The sequence below is a fragment of the Papio anubis genome, chromosome 1 (genome assembly GCF_008728515.1).
Source record: "Papio anubis isolate 15944 chromosome 1, Panubis1.0, whole genome shotgun sequence".
Classification (NCBI taxonomy): domain Eukaryota; kingdom Metazoa; phylum Chordata; class Mammalia; order Primates; family Cercopithecidae; genus Papio; species Papio anubis.
In genome coordinates, this window is record NC_044976.1 from 8611891 (window position 1) to 8625223 (window position 13333).

A 13333-nucleotide genomic window follows, 5' to 3' on the forward strand; every position below is an offset into this window, starting at 1 on the left:
GCATGCAACCTAGATCCCTCACATGCACAGTTCACAATCGGGTTCGCACTCCTATGAGAACCTGATGCCGCTGCTGATCTGACGGGAGGTGGAGCTCGGGCAGTAGTGCTCACTCGCTCACATGCTGCTGACCTCCTGCTGTGTGGGCCAGTTCCTAACCAGCCACGGACCAGTACTGGCCCACGTCCGGGGGTATGGCGACCTCTGTTCTATGTTGTCTTGTCCAAGGCCCTGTTACACCTGCAGTTCCTAATGGGCAGGAGGTGGAGCAACACACTCAGGACTGTGGCAGCAAGTCAGCCTACTTCCACCAGCAGTGACTAATTTTTTTTTTTTTTTTTGAGATGGAGTTTCACTCTTTTTGCCCAGGCTGGAGTGCAATGGTGTGATCTCAGCTCACGGCAACCTCCACCTCCCAGGTTCAAGTGATTCTCCTGCCTCAGTCTCCAGAGAAGCATGGACTACAGTCACGTGCCACCACGCCCAGTTAACTTTGTATTTTTAGTAGAGACAGGGTTTCTCCATGTTGGCCAGGCTGGCCATGAACTCCTGACCTCAGGTGAAAATCACCTCAGGTGATCTGCCTGCCTCGGCCTCCCAAAGTGCTGGGATTACAGGCATGAGCCACCGCGCCTGGCCAATTTTTTTTGTTGTTGTTTTTTAGGGACAGGGTCTCACTCTGACACTCAGGCTGGAGTGCAGTGGCACAATCATGGCTCACTGCATCCTCAACCTCCTGGGCTCAAGCAATCCTCCTGCCTTAGCCTCCCAAGTAGCTGAGACCACAGGCATGCGACACCATACCTGGCTAACTGCTTATGTTTTGTAGAGACGGCATCCTCTACATTGTCCAGGCTGGTCTCAAACTCCTGGTCTCAAGTGATCCTCCCACCTCAGCCTCCCAAAGTGCTGGGATTATGGGTGTGAGCCACTGCGCCTGGCCAACAATGATTAAGTTTACGCCCTTAGGAATTACAGCAAAAGGTAAATATGACAACAAAATAAACTTCCTGAGGGAGACGCAGATTTTCTGAATTTTTAACGTAGCGCCTTTATTTCTTTAATAAGAGTATTTGGTGTGATAAAATTATTTACTCATTCATTAAAAACCTAGGACAGGTGCGGTGGCTCATGCCTGTAATCCCAGCACTTTGGGAGGCCGAGGCAGGCAGATGATGAGGTCAGGAGTTTGAGACCAGCCTGGTCAACATGGTGAAACCCTTCTCTACTAAAAATACAAAAATTAGCCAGGCGTGGTAGCAGGCACCTGTAATCCCAGACTGAGGCAGGAAAATCGCTTGAAACCAGAAGGCGGAGGTTGCAATGAGATGAGATCTTGCCACTAAACTCCAGCTGGGTGAAATGGCGAAACTCCATCTGAAAAACGAAAAATAAAAGGCCAGGCACGGCTCACATCTATAATTCCAGCACTTTAGGAGGCCCAGGAGGGCGGATCACCTGAGGTCAGGAGTTCAAAGCCTGACCAACATGGAGAAACCCCATCTCTCCTAAAAATACAAAATTAGCTGGGTGTGGTGGCATATGCCTGTAATCCCAGCTATGCAGGAGGCTGAGGCAGGAGAATCGCTTGAACCTGGGAGGTGGAGGTTGCGGCGAGCCAAGATCATGCCATTGCACTCCAGCCTAGGCAACAGGAGCGAAACTCCATCTCAAAAAACAAACAAACAAAAAAACCCCCCAAAACCTAATATGCCTAATGTGAGCGAGGCTCTTGCTAGAAGCTGTATACAAGGGTAGACAGACATGGTTCCTGCCCTCCAAGAGTTTACAATCTAATTGTGGATACTTGAGAACTATCTTCTGCCTACTTCAAAAACACAGTCTTGGGGAGCGGGCAAGTAGTCACTACTATTTTCGTTCTGCACACACACTTCTACTCAGTGGGTTACTTTCACCCTTTGTCCAGCTTGCTTACTTATGAGACTTCTTCACGTTGGTGCCATCAGGTCCCTTTCCACAATCATAGGCCTGGATGGTGAATGAGTAGTCTTTCTGTAGCTCACAGTCCAGTTTCTCTTTGGAGCGAATGACTCCCTCCCCAGTGGATTTATCCACTACCACTGCATCAAAGGGGACATTCTGCCCGTGAATTTTAAATCCACAAATCTCACCTAGGGAGTCAAAGCAGAACAGGTTAGAATTCCTACCACGTAGATCCTCTACACCTTGCCCTCCTCCCCCCACTCTCCACCCCCAAAGAAAATAAATGACAACAATTCGGCAGCCAGGGGTTTGGAGGGTCCGTGGACAAAGCAGGGGCACTGTGCTTTAAACATGGGAAGTTCTGGGGCTTTAGTAAGATGAAGCAGATTCTGGCTTTCCAAGCAACTTGTTTACTTTGCATCCATTCATGCAGGAATACAAAAGAGAGAGAGAAGAAAATATAGACAGGCATTCCACAGGAGCACTTAGATAGCTCGAGGGTAAAAGGAGTCTCATTAGCACACAGCCAGGCCTGAGAACACCAGCGCTGCCCCAGCTCCTGGGAGGGCTGGCAGCCGGTTTGATTTGGACCAGAGAGAAGCTAAAACGCAGTTATGTGTTGAGAGAGGAGGAAGCGTGAGATATAGGATCAGCACCATAATTACAGAAATTCTGTCAAAAAAAAAAAAATCAAAGGAAACAAGTCTTCCTGTGCAATGAGCCTGGCTAAAATTAGGGAATCAAAACAAACTACTGAATGAGAAAGGTAGAAATACCAACTCGTCAGGCATCCATTTCAACAGCTATTTTATCATCCACGATTCAGACACAGTTTCTATTATGGGAGGGACTGGCTAGACTTGCCTTTGTTTCGGACTTTATCCTATCAAACCTGAAAAAGACACCAGCCTGGGAACTTCTCTACATCTAAATTGGCTCACAAGCTTAATTAGGAGTTAAAAAGCTATGTTTCCATTCTTGTCCATGGGAGAACAGTATAAATGTTTTGATGTCTATGTAAAACTCCACAAAACGTATTTCACATGAAAATAAGACTGCACTCCTTCCACAATTCCAACTAATAGAAAATTGTTACGAAGCAAATCTCTGAAGTTCGATTAAACAAAAATGTACAGTATTATCCATACAGTTCAAATGGATGTCTGATTTCCAGATATTTCTAACCAAGGGTCTGGTTACATACAATTTCCATCAATATACTTTAAAATAGAAACAAAGTAGGAGAATAAATAAGGATAAAAGAGCATGACAGTTTCTTCTGTTTAAGGGCTGATTCCCAATTTTATAAACAAAGTTAGTGGGTTAATATTCATAAGAGGGGAAGAAAGAACCCTTTATCACCTTCTTTGGTGACTGTCACCTCAAAACTCTCTAAAGGGAGAAAAGATAAACCCATGTCAGTAATACAGGAAAGAATGAAGACGGAATAATAAGGAAAAAAGTCAAAGGTGCACAAATTACACAGAAAAGCTTGACACATTATTCAACAATAAGCTCACTGACTGGCTTCTAGGACTGCTACAGCGAAACCTAATCTTCAGGAACAAAATGTCACTTTGAATCCAACTTACCATGAACTACTGCATAATTCTGAAGTTATTAATTTAGGGATGAAATACTCCTAAATGAAGTGTCCTAACACCCTAGGTGTCATTAGGATTTTTCTTTTAATGAACACTCTAGTGACAAACCATGAATAAGTACATCTATTTGCTATTTTACAGTTTTCAGATGTTCATTTCCAACCTAAATTCTCTCAGCTAGATTCGGTAACATTCAACTCACCAGTAGATTTAATGAAACAAAAATTTGAGCAAAACGTTTTGTTTTTGTTTTTTGTTTTTTTTTGAGATGGAGTCTTGCTCAGTCACCCAGGCTGGAGTGCAGTGGCACAATCTCGGATCACTGCAAGCTCCGCCTCCTGGGTTCACACCATTCTCCTGCCTCAGCCTCCTGAGTAGCTGGGACTACAGGCGACTGCCACCACGCCCAGCTAAATTTTTTTTGTATTTTTAGTAGAGACGGGGTTTCACCGTGTTAGCCAGGATGGTCTCGATCTCCTGACCTCGTGATCCACCCGCCTCAGCCTCACAAAGTGCTGGGATTACAGGCGTGAGCCACCGCGCCCGGCCGGAGCAAAAGGTTTTAACCCTTTGTTCTTGAACTGAAAAAAATAACAATGTTTTTCTAATCCAAAGTACCCAACCAAGGCAACAAATATAAACCCCTCTGCTAATGGAACATCTGCTTAAATGTGAATGGAAACCAGATTCGAAACGAACGGTAGAGATGCTACAATGGTCATTGCTTTTATTACATGAAAGCTCTGTTCTACTAAGTCAATATACATGCTGCTTATAAACCCTTTACTATGGAGGAGTGGAAATGTGAACAGGTCAGGAATTCTGCTGCCCCTCAACACAGTGGGCCCTCACAGGTGGCACCTTCTCTCCCCCAAAGGTAACATGGCCTGAATTCCCTTGCTTTGGTAATAATTCTACCATTTATTTCCCCCGCAGTGTTGTTTCATTTTGCTTGGTTTTAAGGTTTTAAAAATGGTATCACGTGGCATGTAGTTTTTCTGACTCGCTTTTCTTTTCTTTTCTTTTTTTTGAGAGAGTCTCACTCTGTTGCCCAGGCTGCAGTACAGTGGTGGCATCTCAGCTCACTGCAACCTCAGATCCCCGGGTTCAAGTGATTCTCATGTCTCAGCCTCCCAAGCAGCTGGGATTACAGGCGCCTGCCACCAAGCCCAGCTAATTTTTGTATTTTTAGTAGAGATGGGATTTCACCATACTGGCCAGGCTGGTCTTGAACTCCTGATCTCACATGATCCACCCGCCTTGGCCTCCCAAAGTGCTAGGATTATAGGCGTGAGCCACCACGCCTGGCTGCGACTTGCTTTTTCATGCAACTTAGTGTATCTAAGATTCATTCATCCCTGCTGGTATAGGTAGCTATATAGTTTATTCATTTTCACTACTACATAACAGTGAGAATCCACGTGTCAAAACATGTAACGTGCTTAAAACATTGCGTGGCGGAAAGAGAGCACTTAACAAATGTTTGCTATTATTACCATCATTTTCCATTGTGTGAAAATGCCATCAGTTGCTTTTGCTGTTTAAAAACAATGGTGTCATGATTATTTCTGTCCCTGCTTGCTGCCCCACGTGTAGAAGAGCCTCTGTACGCCTGTGCTTCACATCAAACGATGTGAAGAATCCAGTTCCTCAGTTACACTGGCTGGTTCTCAAGGGTCCAGTAGCCACATGTGGCTGGTGGCTGCTGCAAGGAGACAGTGGACGCAGAGCACTCCCCTTGGCACAGCAGGTCCGCTGGACAGAGCTGTTTTTAATTAGGGGTCTGTAAACTGTCATTTCCAAAAAGTCCAACCTGTTCCTGATTTTGAACAGCTCACACGCTAAAAACAATTTTTACCTTTTAACACAGAACTTCATAACATGAGAAAATTACATGAATTTCAAATACAGTTTTTCTTTTCTTTTTTTTTTTTTTTGAGATGGAGTCTTGCTCTGTTGCCCAGGCTGGAGTGCAGTGGCACGATCTCAGCTCACTGCAAGCTCCACCTCCCGTGTTCATGCCATTCTCTCACCTCAGCCTCCCGAGTAGCTGGGATTACAGGTGCCCGCCACCATGCCTGGCTAATTTTTTTGTTTTTGTATTTTCAGTAGAGACAGGGTTTCACCATGTTAGCCAGGATGGTCTTGATCTCCTGACCTTGTGATCCACCCACCTCTGCCTCCCAAAGTGCTGAGATTACAGGCGTGAGCCACCAGCCCAGCCTCAAATACAGTTTCTATAAATATATTTTACTGGAACACAGACATGCTCATTTGTTTAATGTATGCTCTCTGCTTTCACACTGCAAGGGCAGAGGTTGTTGCAGAGTGACATCATTGCGAAAGAGATCCGAGGGGCCCCAAAGCTTAAAATAGTCCTATCTAGTTCTTCACAGAAAAGATTTGCTCATCTCTGCTCTACAGAGACACCCATGAGTAACCTGCCCGGTACCAGACGTGTCCAAATGTTTTCCAGGATGTGCTAATTCACAATATTACATGTTTTGATGCATATTAACATTGCATAATACATTTTAAAGTAATTTAGGTTGCCCAGCTTTAATTCAGATAAAACTTCAGTTTCTGACTTGGAGTTGACTGTTCTGCAGAGAAAATGGTGAGGCAGTTCCACATCATCTGAATTGACATTAATGACGGTGATTGTGGTGTGCTTTCCTGACACAGGTCTCTCCATAGGTAAGTGCAGATTTCCTCCTTGTTGGTTGTTTTAGAGACAGGGTTTCCCTCTGTTGCCCAGGCTGGAATGCAATGGTACAAACCTAGCCCTCAGAATACCCAATATTCTGAGTATTAACATTAGCTACTTTAATGAGTTCCACCAAAGGGATATGGTGCCTCAAATTCACCAGTACTTATTAAATTGCTAGTCAGGCTGGGTCCTTTAACTACAAGGACTTAAGAAAACAACTTACCAGGTTGGTAGTTCGAGGCGGCAGGTGCAGTGTGGGCTTTGCAAAACTCAGGCAGACCTGGGTCTTCTTTTTTTTTTTTTTTGAGGCGGAGTCTCGCTCTGTCGCCCAGGCTGGAGTGCAGTGGCGCGATCTCGGCTCACTGCAAGCTCCGCCTCCCGGGTTTACGCCATTCTCCTGCCTCAGCCTCCCGAGTAGCTGGGACTACAGGCGCCGCCACCACGCCTGGCTAATTTTTTGTATTTTTAGTAGAGACGGGGTTTCACTGTGTTAGCCAGGATGGTCTCGATCTCCTGACCTCGTGATCCGCCCGTCTCGGCCTCCCAAAGTGCTGGGATTACAGGCTTGAGCCACCGCGCCCGGCCTCAGACCTGGGTCTTCTGCACCAGCCTTGCAACCGAGCCCATCACTGCAGGGCCTGCTGAGCCATCTTCAGAGTCAGCCCTACGCCCACCTTAAGTGGCCATCTGTGCATTCAACCTAAAACTCTACTTTTAATAAGGAAGACGGATCGGACTGGAGCAAGGCAGGGGCGACTGAACAAGTTACAGCTACCAGAGTACCTCTGATGAGATACAATGACGGCAGAACTAGGCGCTGTCCCAAGGAGACATTTAAGGGATTTTTAGGGGAATAGATAGGACCTCCACCTCCTGAATTCAAGCGATTCTCCCACCTCAGCCTCCCGAGCAGCTGGGACCACCAGTGCATGCCACCCATTCCCAGCTTTATTTTTATTATTATTATTATTTTTTTTTTTTTGGTAGAGGCGGGGTTTTACCATGTTGCCCAGGCTGGTCTTGAACTCCTGAGCTCAAGCAATCCACCTGCCTCAGCCTCCCTCAGTGCTGGGATTACAGGCATAAGCCACCACGCCCGTCCCAGTTCACAGTAGTTAAATGCATGCTACGGCATCATCACATATGAAGGTGTAGCTCCACCCCTCGCTATCCTACACTCAGCCTCTCTCAACCTCAAACAACCTCATCCGTTGCAGGGAAGGACCTCTCAGAATCGCCTCTCACATCCCAGTTCCTTCCTGCCCTGCTCCCTCCCACTCAATTCAGCTGGCTCTGCTGGGCAAATCTACCTAAAACCCTGCTTTTACCAAGCTGAAAACACCCAACCAGGTTTCCCAGACAACCTCTCTAGCTAGGATCGCCTAGGAATGGGCCAAATCCTTCCCAGGCTCTTTCCCCAAACCTTCATCCCCCTGAGATCATCTAAAATGGTCAAAAGGAACTTAAGATTGAGGCTGGGCACGGTGGCTCACGCCTGTAATCCCAACACTTTGGGAGGCCGAGGCAGGCGGATCACAAGGTCAGGTGATCAAGACCATCCTGGCTAATGTGAAACCCCATCTCTACTAAAAAAAAAAAAAAAAAAAAAAAAAAAAGATTAGCTGGGCGTGGTGGTGAGCTCCTGTAGTCCCAGCTACTCGGGAAGCTGAGGCAGGAGAATGGCGTGAACCCGGGAGGCGGAGCTTGCAGTGAGCCAAGATCACATCCCTGCACTCCAGCCTGGGCAACTGAGCAAGACTTCGTCTCAAAAAAAAAAAAAAAAAAAAAGAAATTTGAGAGGCAGGCCTGGTAACTTACACTTGTAATCCCAGCACTTTGGGAGGCTAAGGCGGTGGATCACCTGAGGTCAGGAGTTCGAGACCAGCCTGACCAACAAGGTGAAATCCTGTCTCTACCAAAAATACAAAAATTAGCTGGGCGTGGTGGCATGTGCCTGTGGTCCCGCCTACCTGGGAGCCTAAGGTGGGACAATCACCTGGGCCTGGGATGTTAAGGCTGTAGTGAGCCATGATCATGCCACTGCACTCCAGCCTTTGTACTCTGGGGAACAGAGCGAGACCATGTCTAAAAATAAAAAAAATTTTTTTTAAATTGTTTTAAAGGGATTTTAAAGCGAAACATAAAAATATGAAAAATGCATGAACACAACAAAGTCTAGATTTGACTTCTGGATATCCAAAGTCACGTGCGGGGTTCTCAGCTGACAGCACTTTGCCCTTACGTTCCTCATCTGTGCCTTTGAGAAACCCCAGCTTCAGGCTGGCCTTGCTGTTCTTTCAAAGTCTTCTTCCTAACCTGAGGATGGCCTCTCCTACACGTCTCCCAGCTCTCAGGGGACCCTGCCCTTATATTGCAAGTGTTTCCTTCACTCCTTACGTATAACAGCTAAGGTTCTCTGATTGTAAGCAACAGAAATCCTTTCTAGGTAACTTAGCAAAAGGAAACTGATTGGAAAACTATCGGGAACTCATGGAACTGACTGTAGGCCAGAGAAAGGGACTTGGAAACGGTGGAAGCCAACGCGGCTGGAGACCAGGAAATAGGAACCACAACAGTCCCACTGCAAAACAACCTGGACAGACAGACCCGAACCGTAACTATTCTTAGCATCACTGGCGCTCCACTCACCATTCAAACTTCGGAGAGGGGCATCTGTTCAGCCTAGTTCACACTGTCCACATACTTGGCTGGGGGAGGTGGGGTAACAGGTTGTGGACCCACTGATCTGTGCCCAATGGGAAAGGGATCAGGGGGCTGTAAAGAAGAGAAAATGGGCTGGGCGTGGTGGCCCACACCTGTAATTCCAGCACTTTGGGAGGCTGAGGTGGGTGGATCATCTGAGGTCAGGAGTTCGAGACCAGCCTGGCCAATATGGTAAGACCCCGTCCCTACTAAAAATACAAAAATTAGCTGGACATGGTGGCAGGCGCCTGTAATTCCAGCTACTCAGGAGGCTGAGGCACGAGAATCGCTTGAACCTGGGAGGCACAGGTTGCAGTGAGCCGAAATCATGCCACTGTACTCCAACCTGGGCGACAGTGAGATTTCATCTCAAAAAAAAAAAGAAAAAGAAAATGGACACTTGCTGAGTAGCAACTATCCACTTCTCTCTGCTCCACTTGACCTTGGTGCCCACATTCAATGGCTGGGTGTCCGGCCTGTCCCTGATGTTTGGTGACCTCTGGCTTCCTTGCTTACCAGTCCAGGCTAATTTCTGGAACAAGCTCATACGTGTCTCTAATCAGTAGAGTTTTTCAGGGTACCCTTTTTTTTTTCCTGAGACACAGTCTCACTGTGTCACCTAGGCTGCAGTGCAGTGGCACAACCTTGGCTCACTGCAACCTCCACCTCCTGCATTCAAGTGATTCTTGTGCCTCAGCCTTCCAAGTAGCTGGGACTACAGGCGTGTACCACTATGCCAGGCTAATTTTTGTATTTTTAGTAGAGACAGGGTTTTGCCATGTTGGCCAGGCTGGTCTCAAACTCCTGACCTCAAGTGATCCCCTCGCCCTGGCCTCCCAAAGTGCTGGGAATACAGGTGCGAACCACTGCGCCCAGCCTAGGGTACCTTAAATACACATAACAATAACCACACACAGACTCCAAGAGTTATGCTCTCACAAGTTCCTCACGGACTACCATAGTGGCTCTCAAATTCAAGTGTGTCAAAAATGGTCTGGGAAGCTTGTTAAAAATATGGTTTCCAAGCTCCATCCATAGAAATTCTGACTTGGTGGTTCTAGGGACAGAGCCCAGTGATCTGTATTTTGAGCAAGCACTGCCAGATGACTCCAACGCAGACAGTCTATAGACTTGAGAAGGTGGCCCATCGGGGGTTTGCAAACCTAGCTGGCTGGTATGGATTTCTCAGGCGCCACTCCTGGAGGTACAGACTAGGCGACCGAGCATGGAGCTCAGGAACCTGCCCTCTACACCAGGGCCCCAGGTGATCCGGGCATAGCACTGGAAAACCCGATGCATCCATTCAGCCTAGCAATGGAAATCATGTGGACTCAAGTTGACTTCCAATACTGCGCTCCTCCACACCCCACGCCACACAAGCTGACCTGGTAACCTACCCTGGGAGGCCTCTCCAGTTCCCACCTCTGCTCCCACCTTTCCCCTCCCTTCACTGCCTGTGCAAACTCCACCCACCCTTTACAGGGCTCGAGCCCTGCCTAACGAACCACTTCTGGGCTGTCTCAGTCCATTCAGTGTTGCTGCAAAGGAAGACTTGAGGCTGGGTAAGTTATAAAGAAGAAAGGTTTCTTTGGCTCATACTTCTGATGGCTGGGAATTCAAGGTTGGACATCTGCATCTGGCGAGGACCTCAGGCTACTTCTACTCACAGCGGAAGGCTGTGCAGAAATCACACAGTGAGGGAGAAAGAGAGAAAGAGAGAGAGAGAGGGATGGGGGAGGAGGAGGAGGAGCAACCACAGGCTCTTTTTAGCAACCAGCTCTTGCGGGAACTAAAAGAATGAGAATTCACCCACTGTCCCCCACTCCAACACCTCACCCCATAGCCAGGGACACCATTAATCTATTCATGAAGGATTCACCCGCTGTGACCCCAACACCTCCCATGAGGCCCATCTCTAACACTGGGATAAAGTTTCAAGTAGGGGCACCATGGCTCACGCCTGTAATCCCAACACTTTGGGAGGCCGAGGCAGGTGGATCACTTGAGGTCAGGGGTTCAAGGCCAGCCTAGGTAACATGCTGAAACCCTGCCTCTACTAAAAATACAAAAATTAGCCAGGTGTGCTAGTGCAGGCCTGTAATCCCAGCTACTCGGAAGGCTGAGGTGGGAGAATCGCTTGATTTTCTGAGGCAGAGGTTGCAGTGAGCTGAGATCCCACCGCTGCACTCCAGCCTAGGTGATGAAGTGAAGTTCCATCTTTTAAAAAAAAAAAAAAAAAAAGGCCAGGTGCGGTGGCTCACACCTGTAATCTCAGCACTTTGGGAGGCCGAGGCGGGCGGATCCCACGAGGTCAGGAGATCAAGACCTTCCTGGCTAACATGGTGAAACCCCATCTCTACTAAAAATACAAAAATTAGCTGGGCATGGTGGCGGGCGACTGTGGTGCCAGCTACTTGGGAGGCTGAGGCAGGAGAATGGCATGAACCCGGGAGGCGGAGCTTGCAGAGAGCCGAGATTGTGCCACTGCACTCCAGCCTGGGTGACAGAGCAAGACACTGTCTCAAAAACAACAAAAAAAAAATTGGCCTGGTGTGGTGGCTCAAGCCTGTAATCCTAGCACTTCAGGAGGCCGAGGCAGGGGGATCTTGAGGTCAAGAGTTTGAGACCAGCCTGGCCAACATGGTAAAACCCTGTCTCTACTAAAAATACAAAAATTAGCTGAAATCGCTTGAACCCGGGAGGCGGGGACTCCATCTCAAAAAAAGAAAAAAAAAAAGGAGGCCGCGTGCTGTTGCTCCACCTATATTCCCAGCACTCTGGGAGAATGAGGCAGGTGGATCACCTGAGGTCAGTTGTTTACGACCAGCCTGGCCAACATGGCGAAACCCTTTCTCTACTAAAAATACAATAATTAGCCGGGCATGGTGGCGGGCGCCTGTAATCCCAGCTCCCAGCTACTTGGGAGGTTGAGGCAGGAGAATCACTTGAACCTGGGAGGCGGAGGTTGCAGTGAGCCGAGATCGCACCACTGCACTCTAGCCTGGGTGACAGAGTGCGACTGTCTCAAAACAAAACAAAACAAAAAAAAGGCAATTTCATGCAGGTCAAACAACTCACTGCTGCAAACACAAGGTCAGCTCAGTTACACGTGCTAAAAAAGCAAAACTGGGCAGTGAAACGCAGCAGTGAACCCCACTGGCCACGCTCAGGGCACGTGAATCACATTCATAACGAAGAATACAGACAAGAGTTTCACAGGAGTCCTGGGTGGGCTCTGACTATCAATGAAAACAAAGTTCCCATTCTTGCCCTGAAACTTCTTTAGGATTCTATTTGTATCATTATGGTTCAACCAATCTTGTAAAACATCCATACTTAATCTGGGAAGGCAGGGAAGAGATTGCTAGAACACCACCACCTCCTAGAAGGAGGAGCTCTGAAGAGGAAGCAGGGAGAGGAGGCACGGCTTCTGACAAGAACAGAACACATCATCTTCAAGGCCCCGACCCTATGGCCCACACACGAGGCTCAAGCTTGTAACTCTCCATGAAATATATAAAATTTTAAAAAAAAGGCCGGGCACAGTGGCTCACACCTGTAATCCCAGCACTTTAGGGAGGCCAAGGTGGAGGATCACTTGAGGCCTGGAGTTCGAGACCAGCCTGGCCAACATGGTGAAACCCCGTCTCTACTAAAAATACAAAAAATTAGCTGGCCTGTGGTGGTGCACGCCTGTAATCCCAGCTACTCGGGAGGCTGAGGAATGAGAATTGCTTGAACCTGGAAGGCAGAGGTTGCAGTGAGCCAAGATCATGCCACTGCACTCCAGCCTGGGCGACAGAGCCAGACCCTATCTCCAAATAAATAAATAAATAATAAAATGCAAAAACTGTTTTCTGACCTGTGACTACTCAGGCTTTCAGCAGATTAAGGAGAAGGAGGAGAACTAGAAACCGAATCATTTAAATTTCCTAAAACACTTGACAAATACCAAGACTCCGTACCTGAATTTCACCCCAAGGAAACAATCCAGGCGAGACTGGATCTTCATTGTGAATGTCTGATTAGTGATGACTTACAAGGAGTTTCAGCGACTAAGCTCCCAGCATTGCACATGCATTCATTTCAGAGCTCTGACAAGTGAACTCCTATGGCTACCCACACACACACACACGCCTTGTAGTGGGATCACACGATGAACCGGAATGTTCACACAGTGAGCTGGGCCCCGAGGTGGCTCTGTCATTTACGAGCTGTGTGATCCTGGGCAGACTCATCTCCTCCCTCTACAAATATCTATGGAGTGACTGTGCCCCAGGCACTGACGGAGGTTTTGGGGATAAAGTGGGGAACAAAGTAGCTTCTCCTGCTGTCACGCAGCTGGCAGACACGCTGAGCCTGGTTCCTCACC

General features: G+C 47.7%; 1 protein-coding gene across 6 annotated transcripts in view; it reads right to left on the minus strand.

Annotated features, from left to right (window-relative positions):
• The window catches only part of CLSTN1 (calsyntenin 1), a 103174-nt gene that overhangs the window by 26340 nt on the left and 63501 nt on the right, over nt 1–13333 (minus strand). For 4 of the 6 annotated variants that reach the window (XM_017957012.2, XM_017957006.2, XM_031664262.1 and 1 more), the window contains exons 3-4: nt 3307–3336; nt 1937–2132 (exon numbers count right to left, since the gene is read on the minus strand). In XM_017957012.2, coding sequence (XP_017812501.2) covers nt 1937–2132; nt 3307–3336 — 226 coding nt within the window. The remainder of the gene's footprint in view (nt 1–1936; nt 2133–3306; nt 3337–13333) is intronic. The other 2 variants (XM_017957007.2, XM_031664261.1) reach the window with 1 other exon arrangement.